A 24,229-nucleotide genomic window follows, 5' to 3' on the forward strand; every position below is an offset into this window, starting at 1 on the left:
TAAAATAATCATTTTATTCCATTAAAAACACTGTCCCTGCATCTAAAACTATGTCCATAACTTACAATCTAAATAAAAGCCAGTTAACATAAATAAGGAGAAGGAGGTCACTTCTGAGGAAATCAAACTCTGGAAAAGAGAAAAGAAAAAATAAATTTCAAACGATTCTGATGGTTCCCCAAGTCAAACAAACTGCCCAGGCCTTCCCACTGCTGTGCTGAGCGGCTGCTTCTGAGCAGCCCCACCACTGACAGGTGGTGGGTAGCACCCGCCGTCCTGTCTGCTTGAGTACCTTAGGCCACACGGCTCCTGGCACCTCCTCCCCTTACAGACCCTGCCTGGCAGATTGTCCAGCCTTGGCACTGCCCCCAGCACGCTGCCCCTCACCCTCCCAGGCTGGCTCACCTGGTGCCGTCTTGGTGGCAGCTCGCACATGGCCCTGGGATCATCACCAAGCAGGCTGCAGGGAGGGGTCTGCCTCAGATGCCAGCCCCACTGCCCGAGACCCCCATTTGTAACCTTTGATTTAACCCTCCCCCCCCACAAAGGCCCTTGCTGAGGCCCAGCCCTTGAGACTCAAGGGGTGTCAGCCCCAGTTCAGATGAGGACAGGGGGGCAGCCTGGTGAGGCTCCCCACAGACGTCACATAAGACCCAATCTGCCCCCAGAGCCCTGTGCCCCCCGAGAGAGGGGCTGGGGGAGGTCCCTGAGGCTCCTAGGCCATTCTCAGCAGAGCCCACCAGGGCTCTCACACTCCCAGCTCACCAGGGACGGGGGACGGAGGAAGGACCCTGGGCCGGCAGGAGGGACCCCCCACACCGGAGCCTGGACAGGGCCCGTGTGACACAGCCGCGACTCCAGCCGGGGGTCAGGGAGATGCCGGGCAGGGCATCCGCTGTTGGGGGCCTGGGCTGAGAAGGGGTCACTAGACAGAGCAGGTCCCCGGCCCATTTCCCGAGGGCCCTTGAGAAAGAGGTGGTGTGTGAGGCACAGGGGACAGCGCTGGCGGGAGCGTTGCACTGCACTGTCACAGTGACAGCCGCAGGCGTCCAGGCTCACATAGGGCCCATGGTTTATAATTCCCCACTGAGTGGCTGCTACCAGCTTGGCCTTCTCAGAAGTCCAGCACATGAGAGCCCAGATAGACACCCTGCGGGCTCCAGCCCAGGGCCTGACGCTGGGGCGAGGGCAGCCCCCGTTCCCGGCCACACCTGGCGCCTTGTGATCAGAGGAGGGTAAACGCAGCTCCTTCTGAAGGGATCCCAGGAACTTAATGAAATTAGATCCCTCAAAGTGGCCCATTGTGGTACTGCCACCAGCCTGGGGACAGGCGTCCCTGGGAACAGGCGCTGGACCCCATCTCCGGCCTCAAACCCAGGTAGAAGCTGGGCTTTGTGGCAGGGCCATGGGAAGCCACCAGCACCCCTCCCCCATGACTCACCCTAGGACAGGAGGGACACGAGTGCGTCCAGGAACTTGCTGCGGTCCTCGGCTTTCAGCTCAATCACTGAAGTAATGAAAGGAAAACATCACTGGGACAGGAGGAGCAGGGACAGAGCTGGGGGAGGCCACCAAGTACCAAGTTGACTCCCGCTGCCCGGCGCCCCAGTGGCGACAACCCCCTATCACATTCCAAAGGCGCACTTGGCTCCCTGGTGGCCTGGGGTGCTCTGGATCATGAGGCCTATTTAACCGGTCTCCCTGGCTGCCCTGTCGGTGCAGCTGCGACTGTGGTCTGTGGGCAGGACCCTCGGGGCAGCCAGGGGACCAGCGGTGACACTCTGAACACCACAGCCCTGGCAGAGAGGCCTCCCTCCCACCCGAGCGGTCAGGCAGGAGGCGGCCTTCCATCCCGTTCTGGCCAGTCTCTCAGCTTTGGTGTCTCTTCCGTAGAAGGGGACATGGTGCAAATTGACCCATCTCTGGGGGCCATCAGCCTCAGACAAGCACGGGGCCTCATCAGACAGGACAAAACCAGCCAGCCTGGCCCTGCAAGCTGTGGGTACCTCAGGCCTCGACTTCCTCCACACCCCCTGCAAGCCGCCCACCCCTGGGGGAAGCCAGCAGCTCCCGGCCCTCTAGTCTTCCCCATGTGGGAAGCCGGGGCATCCTGCAGGCTGGCCAGCACCGCCTGTCTGCCGTCTCAGGCATGAAACAGGAAGTGGGGGGCTGCTGCTGGAGGGGTCCCCCCACCACGGAGCCACAGCCTGAGTCGGCCCGGCAGGAAGATGCCAGCTCTAGACTCCAGAGGCAATGGGGTGAAGGCGGGTCTTGGACTCAGAGACTGGTCCTCGTTAAGGCATCAGTGGTGATGTGAGAGGTCCTTTCTGAGAGGTGGGCGCTATGGGCTGAAGGTGCCCACCTTGCTATGGTGACAGCTTAACCCCGGCACCTCAGAACGTGAGTGTACCTGGCAGTGGGCTTTTACAGAGGTGATCAGGTCACATGAGGTCACTAGGGTGCGACCTGATTCGGTCTGACTGGTAACCTTATAGGAAGAGATCAGGACACAGACATACAGAGGGACGACCACGTGGAGACACAGGGAGACGACGGCATCTACATGCCTAGGGGAGAGGCCTTGGGAGGAACCAGCCCTGCTGACACTTGACCTTCCAGCCCCCAGAACAGTAAGAAATGCATTTCTGTTATTTCAACCCCCCACTCTGTGGTGCTTTATTACAGCAGCTGGGGCTCACTAACACAGGGGAAAAGTGCCACACATCTGAAGACCAGAAAGTAAATATGGCCAAACATGCCATGTTCCACACTGGCATCCGGTGGCCTACAGGTGTGGCCCCCCCAAAGCCACCATGCAGCAGCGTCAGGGCACAGTGGTGGCCAGACCCCCAAGCTCCTTGGTGAAGTGATCTCAGGGGCTGGATCCTAAGGCCAGAGCCAGGTATGCCTGTCAGGGCCCAGATGGGGTGCAGGGCCTGAGGCCAGAGGACTGCTGGCAGGGCACCCCCGGCACTTCCCTGGTTCCAAGGCCAGCACTGACCTTGAAAGGGCCTCAGTGCGGCGGACTCTTACCTGAGAGATCGAAATGGTTATGCAGTGTCCGGGAGTTGGTGCCCTCCGCCGCCTTCTCAAACGCCCGGCCAAAAAAGCTGGGGACACACAGAGGCACATTGGGGGCTGTGCCTGCAGTGGACCCTCCCCGCCAGGGACACACCAGACTCCTCACTGGCCACAGCCCCGAGGCCTCAGCCCACTCTCTGGACGACCACTGCCTCTCACTACTGCTCCCATGTGAGCCCTTCTCAGCCCTCAGGTGGGCGTGTCCCCTGGTGCCCCCCCAGGCACCGTGCTGGCAGCTGGGGCAGGTGAGAGGCAGAGGTTCCATGGAGCCGTGTGGGGATGGGGTCCTAGACACACACAGCTGGTGGGACCAGGGATGAGGGGCCCACAGGGCGGTGGGGGAACAGGAGCTCCTCGGAGAGCAGCCTGGATGGAGCTGCCTTGAGGGAGGTTTGGTGGGGACAGTGGGAGTGTGGGGAAGGGGCTCCAGTGCCTGTCGTGGAGAGCAGAGGGCAGAAGGCGGGCAGAGGAGGGCAAGTGCTCCCAGCCTCCACGGCCACCCTCACAGGAGACTGTGCACGGCCACCGAGCTCACCGCCAACTGGCCCAGCCATGCACAGACTGGCAGCCCGAGTGAGGACACAGGCGGCTGCGGTGCTGCCTCGGGAACCCTGGCTGGCTCCCACCCATGTAACTTTGGATCTGAGACCCTCGAGGGAGCTTTGGAAAGCAGCCCGGCAGCAGGGAAGCACTCGTCTCAGAGGCCATTGTCTCCCTACTCACGGCTCAATGGCCTTTGCAGACGCAGAAGGTGGTCAAAGCTCACAGTGGCAGAGCTGGGACCGATCCAGACCCAGGGTAAGACCCAGACCTGATCCAGATTTTCAGTGCAAACTGTTTGCTCCTCAGAGGAGGGTTCAGGCCCAGGGAGGGCTGAGGGTTTTGCCGCGGCCGCAGGGCCACGCACCTCGCCGCCCATCCTGGGTGTGTCTGACCCTGGCCGGCCCTCCTCAGGGAGCTGGATGCCCTTGCCTGGAAGCTGGACGCCCACACCACACCTGCACCCCCCACCCCATGCTGGGGTGGGAGCTCCCAAGAGGCCTCAGGCTACTCACAGGGAGGAACCCAGGTTACCTGGAGCCCAGAGACGTGCCCTCACCGGTGAGCCCTGTGCACTGGTGTCTGTCCTGGGCTTTCAGCATGAGGCCCCAACTGCCCTGCCACCCTCAGGCTTGCCTACCTGCTGCACCTCCCTGCACTCTGACCCTGCTCAGTGCATGCTTGATGCTGTCCCACCCTGCAGCCCACGTAAGCCCCACCACCCTGCTTCATGGTGGAAAAGGCCATCCCTGGCCTGGCATTAAGACCGACCCCCCATAGCCCCGGGCCCCAGGACTCACTTCTTTCTGTCGGAGCTGTCGGTCTCTGGGGGGATGCCCACCATGGTTACAGTGCCCTGCTCCGCGCTCAGGGGGGCGGCCATCACCAAGGGCAGTAGCTTGCAGCGCCGGTTCTTCGTCTGCAGAGGGAAGTGCACCTCGGTCACAGTGCCCAGGAGCCCCAGTCCCTCGCTCCCCAAAATCCTCCAGGGACTCCCTCTTCCCAGAGACACTCAAGTCCCCACGCAGCTTGCCCCCAGCCTCCTGTGCCCCTGGCTGTTCCCTCCCTCACCTCCTTTAGGTCCTAACACAGTTGTCACCCCTCCAGGAGGCCCTCCCCAGCACCCCCCGCCCCGCCCCACCCCGCCTGCACTGAACATGAGCCCCAGCCCTGCGTGCTCTGTGAGGCGCCCCCCCCCCGCCCCGCCACTTGTCCAAGTGACCTGGGTGGTGAGTGATGGCACGAGGGCTGGTGGGAAGTGGAGGGTTCAGGGCTCAGCGGAGGAACACAGCTCAGGAAAAGGGAGGCACCTGCCAGCCCCTGGCAGGTGAGCAGCCCCCGCACCCCAAGGCCAGTGTCTGGCACCAGCCACTGCCCCCCACCCCCGGCTGCTGTGTTCCCACCCTCACCGAGCACACGAAGGACTTCAGCAGGTGCTTGCTGAGCAGGCTCAGGGCAGCTGGCCTGGAGAACAGCATAACGTCTGGCGTGCCCTGCAGGGAGTGGGGGTAGGTGGTCAGGGGGCGGCCAGCAGGCGGGGCTAGGGACGTGTCTGTGGGGAGCTGACCTCCATGAGGGAGCAGTAGAGGAAGGGCCCCTGGGAAATGATGAGGTTGGTGCAGAGGCAGCTGGCGATGGTCTGCTGTGTGGCGCGCAGCTGCTGCTTGGCGAGCTCCAGGCCGCGATACAGCTTGTCCAGGTTCCCCCTGAAACATGGCAGGCGCACGGCTCCATCACTGGCCGCAGACCGGACACCTGGTTTCTGGGTCAGAGGGGCTGTGGAGCCAAAAGTTCACTTCCCTCCCTCCCCAGCTCCCTTTCCGGTGAGAGGAAGGAATAAAAAGTGTCTAAGCCCACAGCGATGGACAGGAGAGGTGCGGGGGGGTGGGTTCCTGCTGGCATCAGAAGACCAGAGACTGGAAGCCAGCAGAGGTGCCTCCTAGAAGGTGCTGCAGGGCTCTGACTGGAGAGGCTTGGGGGGCACTAGGGATCGCGCCACCAGACAGATGGATTTTTACCCTTCCCCCACACAAAGGAGGGTTCCGTTCTGAACACATTAAAATGAGCCCTCTATGGAGAAGTTAGGTCTTCGAGCAAAGCCTCTGCACCCAGGAGGTAAGGGTCCCAAAGTGTCACATGGGCTTCCCACCCACCAAGATGAAGTGATGCCTTCCGGCCAGCAGGCTTGCCAGGCTTCCACAGCCTTCCCCACCCCCCCCAACCCCTTGAATGTGGAGGACCACCAGACATTTGAGAAATGCCTGTGGCCTGAAAAACCAGCCCTAGTGGAAACATAATTTGGAGACCAAAAGAAAGCTTAAAATGAAGTCTAATTAGTATCTTCAGAGAGATTTGGGCAATACATTCGTAAACCAAGAACAGGATGCTATGAAAAATGATCAGAAACCAGGAAGTATTTGTGGAAAGTAAAATGGTTGTAACAAATAAAAAATTCACTCCAAGTCAAGAAAACCTTCCTTACCACAAATAAGACAAACACATGGAAAATATAAGGCAAAAATCAGAGACAGAGAATCATTCCAGGAAGTCTAGAAAAATTAAGAAACAGACATATGTGTGGGGGGAATAGTAAAGTATGAAAGCATTTCCTCAGACTAAAAGGGCTCACCCAAAACCTCAGTCTAATGCATGAAACAAGATCCACCCCACACACAACTAGACATTCTGGAACACTGAGAATCAAAAAAGATTCCGAAAGCTTCTGGTGGGGGTGAGGGTGCATTTACAGAGAAACAAAAACCAAAATGGCTCAGACTTCTCATCAACACCACTGGCTGCTGGGAGACAGGCAACAACCCTGAATTCTGCACGAGCTAAACCAGCAATCAGATGAGGGCGGAAGATACTGTCAGATGTGCAAGAGCTCAGAATGTTTACCTCACATGTGCCCTTTCTTTAAAAGTTGCTTAAGAATTATGTTCTAGCAAAATGGGGGAGTAAAAAAAACAGATGAGGATCCCAAGATGTGCTGGGTCCACCCCAGTGGCACAGTCTGGGCCGCCAGTTGTGGCGGCGGGTGGCAGGACTAGGGAGCTGGAGCTGAGAACAGAGCCCCAGGCTCTCCTGGACAGAAGGGGCTCAGGGAATGAGAGCTGGGAAAACCAGATATGATAAAGGAGGCAATGAAGAGCTCCCAGGAAAACAAAGAGCTGAGCCAGAAAGGAATGGGATCACCGCACATTAGTGACTCTGGAATATTTTATTAGAGCAACCAAGTAACACTATTTATTGATCTTCATCTTTGAGAATCAACCTACAGCCAAAGATGAGATGACTCACATTCTGTCCTCTACCCCACTTTTGTTAACCTTGAACATGAGAAAGTATTTTCACATCCTGGGAGGTATGGGGGAGGAGAAAACGAAGGATGCCCAAACTCTTTTCTTACCAACTAGGGAGACAAGAGATGCTGGTGAAAGAACAAGACCGAAGTATGTTAAGGTTACAAAGGAGCTAAAAATAGTGGCACAACTGTACCAACAGGAGGGGAAGGCACACAGAAATGGGATGAATGCTCTTTTGTCACAGCAGGAAGTCAGCAGACAATGGCTAAGACTGGCCCATCAATTCTGAGAGGAGGCGGAAACAGTCGGCAGTATAGTTTTTTGATTTCTCCATATTTCTAGGTAAAAACAGAGCAACTACATTACAAAACCAAAGACCTAGGACCTACATTTACAACACAAAGAATGCGGAACATCACAGACCCCAAACTATAGGCAGGTGGGAAGAGACCCTCAACTGGCCACCAGACGTGTGGGAGGGAGCAGAGAAGCAGAGACCTAAGAAAGGTGAAACTCCAGGCAACTGGGGACAGTGGCCAAAACTTAAGATTTTTGCGCCACGCAAGAGAAGGTGAGTGTGAGGGCCATGGCAAACACCAGAGGGCTGGAGCAGGCTAGCTCCCTGTACCAGCCAGAGCTCCTTTCCACTCTGGGCCCCTTGCTAAGGAGAGACGGCTACAAGTGGAACTGAAACTGGGCAAGAGAAGGACAATTCAGAAACGGAAGGCAAAGGCACTGATCAAACACACTGGGATTGTCATGGAGGTTCTAGCCAGGCAATTAGTAAGAAAACGAAATAAAAGGCAGTTAGATTGGGAAAGAAGAAGTAAAACTATCTTCATCTGCAGGTGACATGATCCTATATATAGAAAATCCTGAAGAATCCACTAAAAAACTGTCAGAACTAATAAACAAGTTCTGCAAGTTTGCAGGACAAGATCAGTATACAAAAACTGATTGTAGTTCTATGCAGTAGCAATGAGCAAACCAAAAATGAAATTAGTAAGTTGATTTACAATAGCATCAAAAAGAATAAAATATTTAGAAATAAATCTACTAAAAAGTGTACAGTTTATTCTCTGAACTATAAAACACTGTTGAAAGAAATTAAAGAGGATCTAAGTCTATGGAAAAACATCCATGTTCATGGATTAGAAGACTTAATATTGTTAATATGGCAACACTCCCCAAATTGACCTATAGATTCAATGCAATCTGACTTCTTTGCAGATATTAATAAACTAATCCTAAAATCCACGTGAAAATTCAAGGAACACAGCATAGCCGAAACCTGCTACAAAACTACAGTAATCAAAGCAGTGTGGTACTGGCATAAGGTTAGACACATGGATCAGTGGGAGAGAAGTGAGAATCAAGAAATAAATTCCCACATGTATGGTCAACTGATTTTCAACATGGGTGCCAAATTAATTCAATGGTAGAAGAAGTCTTTTCAACAAATGGTGCTAGAACAGTCAGATGCCCATATGCAAAATAATTAAGCTGATCCCTTCCTCACAGATACAAAAATTAACCTCAAGTGAATCATACACCTAATATAAAGGCTAAAACTATAAAACTCTTACAGAAAACAGAGGTGTAAATCTTTGTGACCTTGGATTAGACAATGGTTTCTTAGCTATGACACCAACAACAAAAGAAACAAAAGAAAAAATAGATAACCCAAACATCATCAAAATTAAAAATGTGCTTCAAAGAACATCAAGAAAGTAAAAAGACAACCCACAGGATGGGAGAAAATACTAGCAAATCATGTATATGTTGAGAGACATATTTAGAATATACAAATCAGTTCCTACAACTCAGTCATTAAAAGACAACCCAATTTGGGCTTCCCAGGTGGCGCAGTGGTTGAGAGTCCGCCTGCTGATGCAGGGGACACGGGTTCATGCCCCGGTCCAGGAAGATCCCGCATGCCGCCGAGCAGCTAGGCCCGTGAGCCATGGCCGCTGAGCCTGCGCGTCCGGAGCCTGTGTTCCGCAACGGGAGAGGCCACAACAGTGAGAGGCCTGTGTACCACAAAAAAAAAAAAAAAAAAAGACAACCCAATTTAAAGAGACAAAGGACATACATTTCTCCAAACAGGATATGCAAATGACCAATAAGCACATGAAAAACTGCTCAACATCATTAACCATTAGGGAAATGCAAATCAAGGCCACAGTGACACCACGTCATACCCCTAGGATGGCTGCGATCAAAAAGTCAGACAGTGACACGTGTTGGTGAGGATATGGAGAAATTCAAACTCTCATACACTGCAGGTGCGGATGTACAATGGTGAAATCACGTTTTGGAAAACAGTCCAGCAGTTATACAAAAGGTGACACACAGAATCACCACATGAGCAGGCAATTCCACTCGCAGGTATATACCAAAGAGAGAGGAAAACATGTCCACACAAAAACTCACACGTGTGTTCACAACATCATTTTTCATCACCGTTAAAAGGTGGAAACTACCCAAATGTCCATCAACTGATGATGGATAAATAAAATGTGGTCTATCCCTATGATAGAATATTATTTGCAATAAAAAGAAAGGAAATTCTGACACATGCTATAACACGGATAAAACTTGAGGACATTATTCTAAGCAGAAGAGGCAAGGCCATAAAGGATCACTTAATGTCTGAGTCCATGGATATGAAATGTCCAGAATAGCAAATCTATGGATACAGAAAGTAGGTTATTGGTTGCCAAGAGCTGGGGGAGATGGGAGATTTAGGAGGCGATGGCTGAGGGGAGCAGGGTTTCTTTTTGGAGCAATAAAAATGTCGTAAAATTAGATAGTGGTGATGTTTGCACAACCTTGTGAATATACTAAAAGCCACTAAATTGTACACTTACAATGGGTGCGCCACAGAGTATGTGAATAATAGCTTAGCAAATCTGTTTAAAAAAGTGTGCTTGGAAATGGACCAGGAAACCCCAGAAAGCAGGCGCCTCCACTTCTAACACTCTGAAGCTGGAAAAGCTGTGTGAACCATACCTCCCCCGAAAAAGTCAGGAAGACTAAACTCACAAAAAAATGAGCAACGATCAAATCCTCTCAGTTATCATCAGGAAAAAGAACAAGGAGGATAGTCTCCCTCTCAACAATGAAGGTTAACTAGAAAGACACGCCCCCAAAAGACCAGAACTGTAATATTCTGTTTCAAAACAAGCTGAAAGACATTAAAAAAAATAGTACATCTCAGGAAGTGAGATAAGAAAAAATTAGAAGTCAAAGAAAAATAATTGAGAAATGAAAACTAAACTAGAAGAAACACAGGAATGAATAAACAATAATGCCTGAAGGGGTATGGGAGGTGAGAAAGAAGAAAAATTTTTAAATCAAAAAGAAAGAAGAAAAGGATTCCAAAGAACATGACACATACTGAAGACGGGCACGTGTCTCGTGCGCCCCCAGCTCAGGTGGACTGTGATCTGGATTCCTGCAGACACAGTCACCCCCATGCCTGGGGGCCCTGTGACCTGCCTCCCTGGCAGTGTAGGGCTGAGGGCCGAGTGGCCGGTGGGGATGGGGGCCCACGGCCAGGCCCACTACCTGGAGAGACTGTCCAGAGCCTGGATGAAGTTATCCGTCCCAGAGCCGTCTTTCTCGGGGCTCTCCATTAGCGACATGGTGGCAAAGACCACATCACTGGCCAGGAACTTATGCTTGAAGCCAAAATGGATGCTGAAAGTCTGGATGCGCATGTCCTTCATGCTGCAACGGGAGGAAGTGACACGGCTGTCGTTCTGCACGTGGCCGAAGTGTCCTCGAGTTGGGGTGAGCTCTCACACAGGCCAGGCCAGCACTAATGCTCCCTCCCCAGCCCCCATTGATGCTTGCAGCTAGCCATTCCCGTCAGAGAATGGACGGAGTCAGGAGGCCGACACACCAGCCTTCAACCAGGGTGCTGAGCACCCGGTACAAAGCTGTCAGCCCGTCAGGGCAGGGCATGAGCTAGCTGTGTGTGTGTGTGTCAGGGGGTGGGTACGGGGATGTGGGTGTGGTCTTCTCCTGCCTGCGCCCCAGGGCGCCAGGAGCAGCCAGGCCCGTGTCCCTCCAGCAGCGTCAGAAGACCCGGTTGGGCAGAGCTCGCCTGAACCTGGCCCCAGTGGGCCCTTCCAGGGTCCAGTGATGGACAGTCCATGTTGACCTCAAAGGTCTGCACCTCGGCCCCAGGATGTAAGGATTCTACACTTTTCAGGCACCTTAAATCCTAATTTTAACCCAAAGAGAACTAAAAACTTCAGGGAAGGCTAGTCAGGTCACAATCATCTATGCGTTGTTTTCTGCATTATTTTTAGAATGTGATTAAAGCTGAAACCTTGACAAAGCTTAATCCAGAGAAACATGTGTTTACCCAAATTTATTGGCAGACTCTTCAATCATCTCCCGCAAATTCTCCTTCAAGGAGACGTCCATGGACTGAAACTTCTGCTTCACCTGTTTCAGGGGAAGACTGGGAAGGAGGAGCACCAGTCACAGGAGGCATGATGCCACGGCTGATGTCCCGGCCTGGCCTTCAGACCAGATTCTGGGATCGAGTGAGGAATGTGGGATAGAGCAGGAGTGGGGGCTTTCCCCCAGGGGAGGGGGGCCATGGGGGGCAGGCCTCGGCGCTCACTCACCCCACATCCGCGAGGAACTCCTGCAGCCGCTTCTGCCCGTGAAGAGACCAGAGCTTGAATCTGGCCGCGGTGTAGCACGTGTTACACAGGCTGTCGTGGAGGGACCAGTGCTGATAGAGTGCCAGGCGGAGGCTGGGCCCGCGGTCAAGGAGCTGTGGCTGCATAGTGACCCAGGCCCCCGCCCTGGGACCACCACCTGTATAACCAGTCAGCCCCCCCAGGGACCTGGAGCTCTTCGACCTTAGTTTAACATGACCCAGACAGCTTGGGAGATGTGGACACACAGCCTTATCCGGGGGCCCCTGTGGCCACACAGGACTTGGGAGGCACCACTGGGCGTCGCCAGTTCAGGCTGGCCTCCCACCCGCTCCCCGCGGGCTCCACCTGCCTGGGCCTGTGCTGGGATCCCCTCAACAAAGCCTCATCCTCACTCCACTCCTTGACAGGCTCTTCCTCACTCCTGGGGCCACAAGTGTGGCTAAGAGGATGGTCCTCGCCCACGCCGAGGGTCTCTGGGCACGCGGCGGCCTCTGTCCTCTGTGATGTCCCTCCTGCTGGTTGGGCCCTGGGGCCACTGTCCTCCCTGCCCACACCCCCAGCGCACCCCGGTCCCTGGACGTCACGTGTCAGGACCCAGCTCCTGGTGGTCGCCCCCTCCCGGAGCTTGGCTGCCCCACACCCGGCACCTCTTCCTAGACTTGTCGTGGGCACCCCCACCTGACCCGTCCAAGCCATGTTCACTGGTCCCCAGCTGTTCCAGGGCAGGCACAGGCCGGCCCCACTCCTACCATCGCTCTACCCGCCACCAAAGCAGCGAGACCCCTGTCACAGCTGCCACAGCCTATCCCCCCCATTCGGCAGCCCCGGGACATTCAAGTACCAGGAACCAGCTCCTCCACCTGCACCCGTCCATAGCTCCAACCCCTCCCTGGAGCTCACCTCAGGGCTTTTGCAAGGCCATGGGATTGCCCAGGCAGCCCTCCCTCTCCTGAGGGTAGCTGAGTCTCCCCTCTGACATGGCCTCACCAAGCCTGTCCTGAGCCCTGCAGCCGGCCCGTTGGCCCGGGTCGCCCCCTCGAGGCGCCACATCCTCCTCGTGAAGTATCACTCTCTAATTGCATCTGCTTGCTGCTTCCCAGCCCGCTCGGCAGGAGTCTGCGAACCCTCTCAACTGCCTGAACCACCGTGGCCCCATGTGCACTTGCCTGTGTTCACCCAGCACCCATGCACCCTGATACACGTGATGCTCCTGAACATGGCAAATCCATGGACGAGCCAGGCAGGGCCCACGTCCAGGACTCCTGCTGCACCCACTGGGCCCTCTGCCCAGAGCCTCTCGTCCCGGGGATGCAGGGCTGAGCCGTGAGGATACTCGTACTCGAAGGAGATGCGCATGCAGTCGACGGAGAGCGCATGTTCCTCGTCCTCATGCCGGTGGTTGTGCCGGGACACGTGCCGCTGCAGGATGCCCACGTCGGTCACGTACTTCATCCTGGAAGACAGCACGCAGCCTGGGGCCCCCTCCGCCCCTCCTGTCCAGGGCCCAGGACCCCTGCTGCCTCTGCAGGCAATCGAGGGCCAGGCTCTAGCCTCATCTGCCACCCCTGTGCAATCTCTCCTGGGCAGCAGCTGCCCCGCGTCATTTATTTGAGGCCCCCTAGGGTGGGCACAGAGGGTGCCATGGCCCACCTGCCAGCCACGGTCAGTGGACAGACCCCATAGTGACAAGACGCCCAGCACAGGAAGTGTTGGCGAGGAGAGCAGGAGAAGGCAGACCCCGTCCAGGTCCACTTGAGGGGCCACCCAGGCCAGCATGGTGCCCAGCGTTGTGCACCTGACACCATCGGCAACACAGGAGGGGAGCAGGCTAGGCCCAGGCCGTGAGACTCGGAACCCTCCAGTGGGCAGGGTGGGAGGGGCAGCTACCGGGGCACAGGGGCCTCTGCAACCAGTGCAGGCGGAGGCTGTGCCAGGAGGCAGGCACGGGGCCCTTGGATGGGGTTACAGTTCCCACCTGATGGCACCAGAGCAGCAGGAATGAGAGGGGCACCGGCTCCCCCGCCCCTCCCAGGTGTCTACATCCTGGAGTCGGACAGACAGGAACAGCAAAGCCCACCCACCAAGGGCAAAAAGGGTTCGGGTCCACACCAGCCCTCCTTGCAGGCCTGTCCAGCCTTCCCCCAACTTTTGAGATCACGCCTGCCTGCCCTGGCAGGCCTCGGGGCCCTGGCCCCTCCTCCCAGCCCTGTGTCCACTGGGCACAGGGGTCAACAGACAACATGAGAGCCGGGAGACCGGGCCCCTCCGCTCATCTCAGGCTCCACCTGCTGGGCCCCCGAGGTGGATGAAGCATCCACACAAGGCCACACATGACTGCACCAGAGGTCCAGTCCTGACAAGGACCCAGGCCCAAGGCAGCCCCTCCTCAAAGGGCGCCGCAGGGACGCTGCCCCCAGCCCACCACTGCAAACCCGGCTGCGGTCGACCTCAGACAGCCCGGGGGAGCGCATCCTTACTGGGTGATCTTGTCTTGCACCCACTGGTCTGTTAGTCCAACAATGGCCCACCTGGAAGGAGAGGAATGGAGCCGTGAATGGGTGGGCGGCACTCACAGGCATGTCCTGCCAGCGTGGCCTGACCCAGACACTCCGCTGGACCAGCGGTCCCGCCCTGCGGGTGAAGAGGTTCCAAGGCTCCCATTGCGGTGTCACTGCTGTGGGGCTCTTGGTTCCCAGCAGGGATCCCCTATGACAAGAGCGGCAGGCCCCACATCGCCTGTGTCCCGGCTCGCCTGGCCACACGCCACCCTTGCCAGCTCAGGGCGACAGGGCACCTCTGGGCCTTGATGTGGCCAGTGCCTGGCCCTGCCCCGGCCGTCCTGAGGCTCTGACTCAGCACAGACCGTCACCTTGCAGAGGAGAAAACCAGGACCTAGAGCAGAATGCTGAGGGTGAAGCAGGCCAGACCCACACACTCCTCGCTAGACTCCGAGCCTTTAGTCCCCAAATCAACCCGCGTTCAGGAGCGCAGTGGGCCACGCACCCCCGCTGGAAGCCCCAGCAGCAGGCTCAGAGGCAGGCCAGCGGCTACTCCTGTCCCAGAACTACCCCCCGCCAGGGTTGCAAAGATGCTTGGCGACAGCAGCCTTGTTCAAACCTCACGCTCAAACTGATTTGGGTAGCAAGGCTGGGCGGGTCAGCTGGGAAGGGTGGAGAGGCCCAGGCCCCTCCCTCAGACCCTCGGCACCCCATGACACTCCCCAGTCCCCCCAGGAGTCTGTGTGCAGCCGGGGGCCCCAGTCAGGAAGACGACCAGGGCCTGCACATGTGCAGAAAGGGGTTGCACCCGGCACTCCCCTGGCAGTGGGGACCCGCCCTGGCTGTGAGGATGCAGCTGCTCATAGGAGGGCCTCACGCACCACAGCATGTCGCTCAGGTCCTTGGACATCATCCACGCCAGGTCAAACATCACCATGGCCGACTGCAAGAGAGACAGGCTTAAGGTCGGGCAGCCATGCTCACGGCAAGGTCAGGATCGTGCTGCCCGGGGCCCTGGGACCATGCGAGCAGGGTCTTTCCCACAGGGCTGTCTGTGGATGAAGTATCCAGCTCCCATGAGCAGACGGGCTGGGTCCTGGCAGGAGATGGGAGGATCAGGGTCTGACCAGAAGACTCTAAATCCCGTTTGCCCTGAGACGTTGGGCTTCCTTCAACAGCGCCAAGGAGACTGGTTTCCGCGGGAATTTCCAGCATCTGAGGAGCCGGGCATCCGTTCCTGCCCACACCACCCACCCCTCCTGCGGCTTAGGATCCTCCACTTGCCAGGGCAGAGAGACGATCCCACAAAGGGCAATGGGGCCTTGACCAGAAAAGGGGCTCTGGAGATCTGTGCTCAGGGTCCAAGGCCCCAGAGCCAAATTCTAATGCTAAACACAAGATGCTTTACTGGAAACTTATTTTCTAGGGGTCCTCAAGGCCCTGAGCTCTGCTCAGTGATGCCAGAGTCGACACACTGGGTTTTCTGTACGAAACTCTTCCTGGAACACATATGCTGGTGGGCCTGTGTAAGTCCAGAGTTCTACCTTCTTGCACAGAGACTAACAGACCTGTTCTGCACTTTTTTTTTTTGGCCACGCAGCATGCAGGATGTTAGTTCAAACCCAGACCCCTGGCAGTAAGAGCGCCAAGTCCTAACCACTGGACCGCCAGGGAACTCCCTTGTTCTGTACTTTTGATCATGAACAGAAATAATAGCTGCTGTTCCTTGAGTACCTCTAGGTAAAAGGAACTGTCCCAACAACTGCCTCTGGAGTGAGGGCTGCTCTCTTCCTTTTACTGAGGAGGAGAGGCTCAGAGAAGCTGCATCCCCTGCCCAAGATCACAAAGAGGAAGCTGTGGGGCTGGAATTCATACCAGGCCTTCGTGGCTCTAAAACCTGTGCTCATTCCTCCTCCTGTTTTAGGACAGTGACCCCTAGAGTCCAAACGTGACCAGGATCCCACCTATCTGTACTTACCGATGTCCCATGATATTCGTACTGCTCGTAGTCAAAGAGTATGTCTCTTCTGTAATGACACAAAACGCGGGTCTTCAACAGGAAGCAGAACAGGAAGACAAATATTGGGAAAAATGCTAAAACTGGACGGTACCCAAGAAACGCAACTGAAATAGTTTGTTTTCACTTATTGACTCTTCAAGGAGTGTAGACGTACAATGGCTGGGAAGGGAGTAAACGGGCTCAAACCTCGTGTGGCTGCAGAATATGTGAAATGGCACAGCCCCAGAATCCCCCGCAAGAAATGATCCCCAGAAGGGAATTCACGGAACAAGCAAGACAAGACGGGCTCTGCGTGCAGCCTATGTGTCACAGGAGGATGCTGGACCCAGCCTCCAGTTCACAAAGAAGGGGAACCGGCCAGTTGAGCACTGGGCAGTTGATAAAGGCTTTTGGAACCATCAGAACTATGATCCTATTAAGAGGAAAAATGCAAAATTAGGTGTGATTATGTAAAATGTGCACAAGTACAGATAACCCAGGAAAATCAACCCAAAGCCAGAATCTCTTCCTATTAGTGAAAGTGGGTTATATTCAGTTTTCTTTCCTTACACTTCCTGAAATGGTTTTACACTGTCCTTCCACGGGGGTTGGCTGGGGGCACAGCAGGACGGGGGCTGGGTACTCAGACCCTGCTAGACCTCCAAGGACTGTGTTTAGCAAGGAATTCCCAGCTCTAGAGCACTGCTCCACGGTTTGCCTCAAGCTAGAATAACCTCTCCAATGTTTTCATTTTAAAGCACTTCTGTTTTTTAATTTGCAACAGGAAGAGAAGGTGTGTGTAACTTAGTTTCCTTTTCATACTTTTTTCCTATGAAAAGTTTTACACAATTGCCATCTCTTGAATTTGTAAATAAAAGTATCTACATTTAGAAAACTATGAAAACAAAGGACCAGGGCCCTCACCCCTAATGGATGGCATGTGCTTGGGAGACCTTCAGGCCAGGCCCGGCCTTCGTGGGACCAGAGGGCGAGACAGAGGGGCCCTGAGCTCCTCCCCAGTGCAGGGCCACCCGCTCAATCCTGCAGACACTGGCGCAGAGGCTCTAAACCGAACATGTGATCCTCAAATAGAAAAGAAAGGGGCATCGCTGACCCGCTATCCCGCTGCTGGACGCAGCCTCACCTCCGAGCCTCCCATTCTCTTCGCTTCCTCCTCTTCAAGGTTTGCTCCGCGATCTCCTGATCCACGACAAAGAGAACAAACGGTTGTGCAAAGGAGCCAGGAACTCACCCCACAGCCAGAGAAGGTTCTGATCTGGCAGAAGGCACAGGGCACGAAGCCTGCTCCTGGGGAGGGAGGCGCTGAGGGGGCAGCTGGGCCTTCTGGCCCATCAGCACTGCGGGTGCGTGGATGTGGTCGGCCGCCGCCCCCCCCGCCCCACCACCCTGCCAGAACCTGCTCAGGCCACACCCCGAGCCCTTCATCCCAGCACGGAGCAATCCACCAAGAGCCCGCCACTGCCTCCTGCTGGCTTTCCCACCAGATTAAAAAGAGCTCACACTTCTACATCCAGACCCCACCGTTTCCAGCGACTATTCTGATCTCACAGGCACAACCTCATTCAGTTCCCACAACAAAGGCAAGGGGGTGGGGGGACGGCAGTTTTAAAAACTCGCTTCTGGAAAGATGATGTACGTGTATTTTTCTCTATACATTCATTAAATATACTTAAAAACACCAACATCACATATTATAAAAAAAAAAAAGATTCTGAAAGGTGAAGAGGAAGGCTGACCAGCCAGGGATCCTGGGACCTGAGGGAGGTCACAGCATGAGTTCCCTGGATTTTCTTTTTTGTTCATATATCCCAGACTTGGAGCTGAAGAAGCCGGCCACTTGGAAACACCAACAGGTACGAAGAAAAAACTCCCCAACAAAAGCCAAAGAACCATGAAGGAACAGCCTCGGAAGACAGGAAACTTTTAGAGGATAAGTGCTTGACTCCAGGACCACCCCCTCCAGCCCAGCGCAGGCCGCATGGAGCCCAGCCTCCCCCGATGAACACCTCCCATCTGTAACACCTCCTCCTTCTACCTGTGCACTCCCTACACCCTCGCCAGGGTAGAGTCAGAGGCCAGGCAGGGAGCCTGGAGCTTCCTTACCTAGTGGTAACGCGAGAAGCTGGGTCAGTTGTAGATTGTTGGTTGGAATGTAAAATGGTACAGCCGCTCTGGGAAAGGTTGGCAGCTTCTTAAAAAACTGAACACATAACTACCACACAACCCAGCAAATGCACGCTTGGTCATTCATCCCAGGGAAACGAAGACTCGTGTTCATACATACAAATCTGCACACAAATATTTATAGCAGCTCTATTCACAATAGCCAGAAACTGGAGACAGCCCAGATGTCTGTCAGTGAGTAACTGGCTAAACTGAGGCCGGTCCACACCATGGAACATACTCAGTAACTAAAGGGAACCAACCTGATACACCCCAAGGCCTGGCTGAACCTCCAGGGAATTATGCTAAGTGAAAAAGCCAATCCCCAAAGGTTATTTACTGTATGATTCCATTTATATAATTCTTGAAAGGACAAAATTATAGAAATGAAGAAGAGTATAGTTGTGGCCAGGAGCTAAGGAGGGGGTGGGGGCAGGAGGGAAGTGGTGTGGCTATAAAAGGGCCACAGGAGGGGTCCTTGTGGTGACGGAAATGTCCTGTGTCTTGACTATTTCAGTGGTTGTGATGTTGTGCCATAGTGTTGCAATATGTCACCACTGGGGGAAACTGGGCAATGTATGTAAGTGATTTCAACTCATTTCTTACATCTGCATGTGAATCTACAATGATCTCAAAGTTCAAAGTTTAATTTAAAAAGGCAAGTCATGGTCCTGATGAGGGAATTTCTGGGGGATGATAGAACTGTTCTCTATTATGATGTGGTGGGGGTCACATGGCTTTATACATTTGTCAAATCTCATTGAACTGTACACCCGGTGAATTTTATTGAGTAGAAGTTATACCTTAGTAAAGTTGACTAACAAAACCCCCAGGGCCCAAGAATTCTTTGACCCTCCCCACGATGCACAGTGGAGTCCTGTCCCCTCCCCTCGTGGCTGTGGAACTCCAGGGCTGATCAGGAGGGCTCAGACAGCTCAATATCAAAAAAACCCCAAACAATCCAATCAAAAACTGGGCAGAAGACCTAAATAGACATTTCTCCAAAGAAAACATACAGATGGCCAACAGGCACACGAAAAGATGCTCAACAGCACTAATCATCAGGGAACTGCAATTCAAAACCACAATGATATCACCCCACAGCTGTCAGAATGGTTAGTATCAAAAAGACCACAAATAACACATGTTGTTAGGATGTGGAGAAAAGGTAACCCTCCAACACTGTCGTTGGGAACTAAATTGGTGCAGCCACTATGGAGAACAGTATGGAGGTTCCTCAAAAACTAAAAATAGAGCTACCATATGACCCAGCAACTCCACTCCTGGGCATATATCTGAAAAAAACAGAAACACTAATTCAAAAAGATACATGTACCCCAATGTTCATTGCAGCACTGTTTACAATACCCAAGACATGGAAGCAAATTCAGTGTCTGTCGACAGATGAATGAATAAAGAAGATGTGGTGTGTATATACAATAGAATACCACTCAGCCATAAAAAAAGAAAAAAAAATGGAATTCTGCCACTGTGACAACATAGATAGACCTTGAAGTATTATGCTAAGTGAACTGAGATGGAGAAAGATAAAAAATAAAATAAAATACCATATTATTTCACTCACACATGGACTCTAACAAAACAAAATAAATGAACAAACAAAAATAAACTCATAGATACAGAGATTTGTTACAAAGGGGAGGGGGCTTGGTGGGTGGAGGACATGGGTAAAGCGGATCAGGATCCAGCATATGGTGGTAGATGATAACTAGGCTCATGGTGGTGAGCACTTTGCAGTGTACACAGATGTTGGATTATAATGCTGTACACCTGGAACCTATATAATAAAAAGAAAGAGCTCTAAAAAATCAAAGATTAGAAAATAAAGACTAAAAGTTGGCTGGAAAATAGAACAGATAAAGAGCCAGGCAAGAGGAAAGAAATCTCAGAGTGGGTCTGAGAGGTCCCAATCAGACGATCCAAGACTCTAGAAATAGCAGGCAGGTGAGGAAGCAGGACACCCCCCCCAGATGGACAGTGTCCAGAACATCCCAAACATGGCCCTGAAGGGCTCCTCCCAAGGCTCTGGTCAGGCCAAGGATGAAGGGAGGACCCCAAACATTCCAGAGGCAAATCTCAGCCTGCACACCAAGGACCAGGGGCCAGAGGGCATTAGCTTCCTTACAACACCGAGCACTAGAATAATCTCATCCCTTGTGTGGGGGGAGCAGCGCCTCCCACCTGTAATTCCACATCTCGCAGAAGCCACCAGTGCTGGATGCTACAGCTCAGAGAAGTCCAGAAACCTGCCTGAGGCCACACAGCCAGGGGATGGCAGAGCACAGAGTAGGCACCCACACCTGCTGCCTCCCATCTCTGCCTGGGCCCACAGGCTCCGGGCTGACCCCTGACCTCGGGGAGTGGTCATTTCCTCAAGACCGTGTTGAGAGGCCCAAACCCACCTCCTCCACCCGTGCGCGCTTCTCGGAAGGCTCTGACCCCTCGTCACTTTCGTTTCCCGAATGTTCTTTATCCTCCTCTTCATCCCTAAAAATGTCGTCATAGGCGGGAACTTCAAGGTCATCATCTTGTTTAATGAGCAGTTTGATCTAAGATTAAAACAAAAAGCAATCAATCTCCTCTGTCATTCATGGAAAACTATCCATCACGTTTTCTCTCGCAGTCTTATTTCTCGATTGGCCACAGCGAGCCGCTGGAATCTGCATGCTATTCAGTGCACAGAAACTACGGGAATTTGAAAACTACCTACAGTCATTAAGTTTGGAAAAAAACTTCCTCTTAGGCCACATACTCAGCCAACAAAACGAATGCCTTGTACCTCAGCCTTTGACAGAGGACACAGAGATCGGTGACCTTGAAGCGAGCAAAGCTCCTGTCTCTAAAAGAGGCCCTTCACGTGAGAGTTTCAGGGCTGATGCTTTGTTACTGTGGATGCATGCCCACTGCTGACGGGTCAAAGAGCACGTGTGACAGAGCCATGGCAGGCTCACAGCAGCCTCACACCACTGTCCTGCTGGTCCCCACACCACCCTGGATGGGCAGAGTGCATCCTAGCCCCATTTATAGGGGAGGTACCTCTGAGGTCCCCCAATATTCAATAAGGCTGGGCTGGCCTGAGCTTGGAGTGCAGACTCAGGGCAGGTTCTGGTCCCTACACCTTCCAGGACAAGCGAATTCCATACACACCCTCTGAGCACCTCCAAGGTTAGGTGCCATGTTTCTCATCAGATGGACAAGACCAGGTTCTGTCCTCAGGCTGCTCCAGCTCTTATAGGGGAGGTGGACACGGGCCTTGTCAAGAACACCAGGCATCACATTGTCCGCAGCATAAAAGGGAACAGACAGACGGACAGGAGAACTCAGGGGAGACATGGGCCCCGAAGGCCGGCTTACCTGGGCATCATTGTACACGTTCACGACATTGACTGGCCTGTGAGTGTCACACACGAAAAATACGGTGTCTTCATCGGGTTGAAGGATATCCAACAGGTCCACGTTAGCACCACAGTTTATGAGGATAAAATAGTGGAACTGAGAAAAGGACGGGGACCCTGTGAGTAAGCGCGTGGGGGAGGCCGTTTGTCTTCAGCACTAGGCCCGAGTCCTGCTGAGACACGCAGCCCCTGATGCATGGCGAGGCGCTGACAGTGAGGGGCTCCAAACACGGCCACAGCTGGCCTGTGCAAGTGCTTTAACAACTCCATATACCATTTCATTTCCACCGCGACATTGTGAGGTGGGTTCCATGCCTGTCCTGGCTTCAACAAGGAGCAGGCAGAGGATAAGTGTGCCCGAGTCTCAGGCTTGGGGTCAAGAAGGTGATGTGGATGGACCAAGAGTTCAAATGCATAACCGGGTCTCTTCTGATCTGTCACTGTACTGTGACAAATTGCCTTTCTGTGCTAGTAGCATGGCACAGGATTAAATTTCTATCAAGTCCTAGGTAGGCCACACTTAACAAGCACCTAAATATTAAGTTAACCCTTTAATTACATCCTATCACTATAGAAAACCCTTTCCTTATAAATATTGAACTGGCAGAGGTCCCTCTCATGATGACAGGAGCACCGGGTGAGGACTTATCTCTGCCAGACAGTCCTAGATGTGGCCAGAAACTCTAGGGACCCTCTTCCAGACTCCAGTCTCTCCCTGTGGGGCTGTGGGGTCTCAGATGTCCCATCTCTCATTATAGCTCCATGCAGAGGTGGGAGGAGGCCTGGCCTCTACTGCTTAAATTTCAAAAGGAGACGGTATGTTCCTGAATTTCAAGCTGGAAACCTGGATATGTTTTCTTGGAGAGATAAATATGAAACAGTAGTCTAATCTAAAGTAATTTTTACAAGGCCATATAAAAAACAACCTGCCAAATTCCAAGCACCTTACGATGAAATGTATCTGCAACACAAGTTCAAAGTTAGAGGCTGTCCATATTCACTATCTCTATTTTGTTGTCAATTTTGTCTCCACAATTTGAGGGTAAGTCACCTGGACATATAGCTCACTTTTCTCTTCCGAAGAAAGTCGGTAGTTAGAAATACATGCAAGCTATTGTATACATAGAAAGAATGCTCAGTGTTAAGAAGTTGTAATTGAGTAAAAAAAGCCAAATATTCTCAAATGCATCTCTCATACCTGTTCTTTATGCTCAAGAAATGCAGTTTCAAGTTCTTGCCACCCAGAAACTGGAACCAGCGTATACTGCACGTGGTCACACTGGAACAGGGCCTGGAGAGAGATTTTTTTTCAAAACCTATTGCAGCTAGGATGTCTGCAATCTACCTTGAAATGCACTTAAAAAAAAAAAAAGATGAGAGACAAACAACACGTGATAACCTAAGGTTAGTGAAATATTTATGTCAGCAAGTAGGTGATGGGGACATGAATGTCCACTGAATCATCTGGTCAACTTTGCTGAAAATCACCAAAGGAAAACTGAAAAGCTGATGGTTTTTCTATGTTTTCTGAGAAGTAGTTCCTGACCCAAGGGCCTCTGACCAAAGCTCATGTAAACCTTGCACCATATTCAAAACCGAACCAACGATCTTTCCTAACAGGCTAAAGAATCGAGTATCTCCAGAATCGCTTATGACACCACTGTGCCCTCGGCTGTCAGATTCCTCCGCTTCAAACCCCACACGTGAGAAGCCGCCACAGGTCTACGGATCTCTCGAATGCAACCATTCTGTGTCCAGGTTGCTACAGAGATACTAACTAGTATCCCTGCCTTTTACCTAGTTCCCCTCTAACCTACCCAACGCCGTCCCGCCAGGGAAGCAGCCTTCTGAGTCCCCGCCCCAGGACGAGCTCTCGCCCGGGATGGGGTCCTCGCCCCGCTCCTCCCCCGCGCCCCCCGCCCGCCCAGCCCGCGGGCCTCACCTGAAGGATCTTGCAAGCGCACAGAGCGTCCACGTCCGAGGCCACGAAAAGAAGGACCCTCTGTCGGGGGAGAGAGGGCTGAGCGCGGCGCCCCGAACCCCGGCCTCTCCCTCCCCCACGGCCGCGGGCCCTCGTCCCTTCCCCCAAGCCTCGGGGCCCAAAGAAGGCTTCACCTGGCTCTGGAGCACCTCGTAGAACTCCTTGCGGAAATCTGACACGAACATGGCTACCGCGGCTAGACACCACCCTAGATCGCGAAGAAACCCCGCGAGCCCGGCGACGGTCAAGACTCCCGCCAAATCAGCGCTCTTCCGATTGGCCCGGGGGCCAACCAACAGGGACTCCGTTCCCAGCCTTTCCTCCTTTCTGATCGGTCCACGCTGGGGGCGGGCACTAGCGCTCCGCCATTTACGGCTGGAATAGTCCAGCCCGCCCTCAAAGAAGCGTCATCCACGGGCCGGACGCACTCGCGGTTGCGCAATTCAACTCTGACTCCGTTTACTCAGACAACCTACGCTCGGCGGACATCTTTACTTTGGGAAGAGAAGAATACTCCCCCCAACTGGGACCTGTAGGGAAAAG

At 53.6% G+C, this 24,229-nt stretch overlaps 1 protein-coding gene across 1 annotated transcript; it reads right to left on the bottom strand.

Moving 5' to 3' along the window:
* On the bottom strand, positions 1–23,963 carry CDC45 (cell division cycle 45). The gene is made up of 20 exons (XM_030836397.2): positions 23,821–23,963; positions 23,648–23,707; positions 22,904–22,996; positions 21,665–21,802; positions 20,713–20,859; positions 17,250–17,305; positions 16,085–16,133; positions 14,988–15,049; positions 14,086–14,136; positions 12,942–13,061; positions 11,570–11,701; positions 11,302–11,400; positions 10,497–10,658; positions 5,189–5,327; positions 5,031–5,114; positions 4,422–4,540; positions 3,034–3,110; positions 1,442–1,507; positions 406–460; positions 1–129 (listed from the first exon to the last, which is right to left on the bottom strand). Exons 1-18 carry the CDS (start codon positions 23,869–23,871, stop codon positions 1,443–1,445), a joined length of 1,704 nt encoding a protein of 567 aa, XP_030692257.1. The 5' UTR covers positions 23,872–23,963; the 3' UTR covers positions 1–129; positions 406–460; position 1,442.
* Positions 23,964–24,229: the final 266 nt, after the last annotated feature.

The sequence above is a fragment of the Globicephala melas genome, chromosome 13 (genome assembly GCF_963455315.2).
Source record: "Globicephala melas chromosome 13, mGloMel1.2, whole genome shotgun sequence".
Taxonomy (NCBI): Eukaryota; Metazoa; Chordata; class Mammalia; order Artiodactyla; family Delphinidae; genus Globicephala; species Globicephala melas.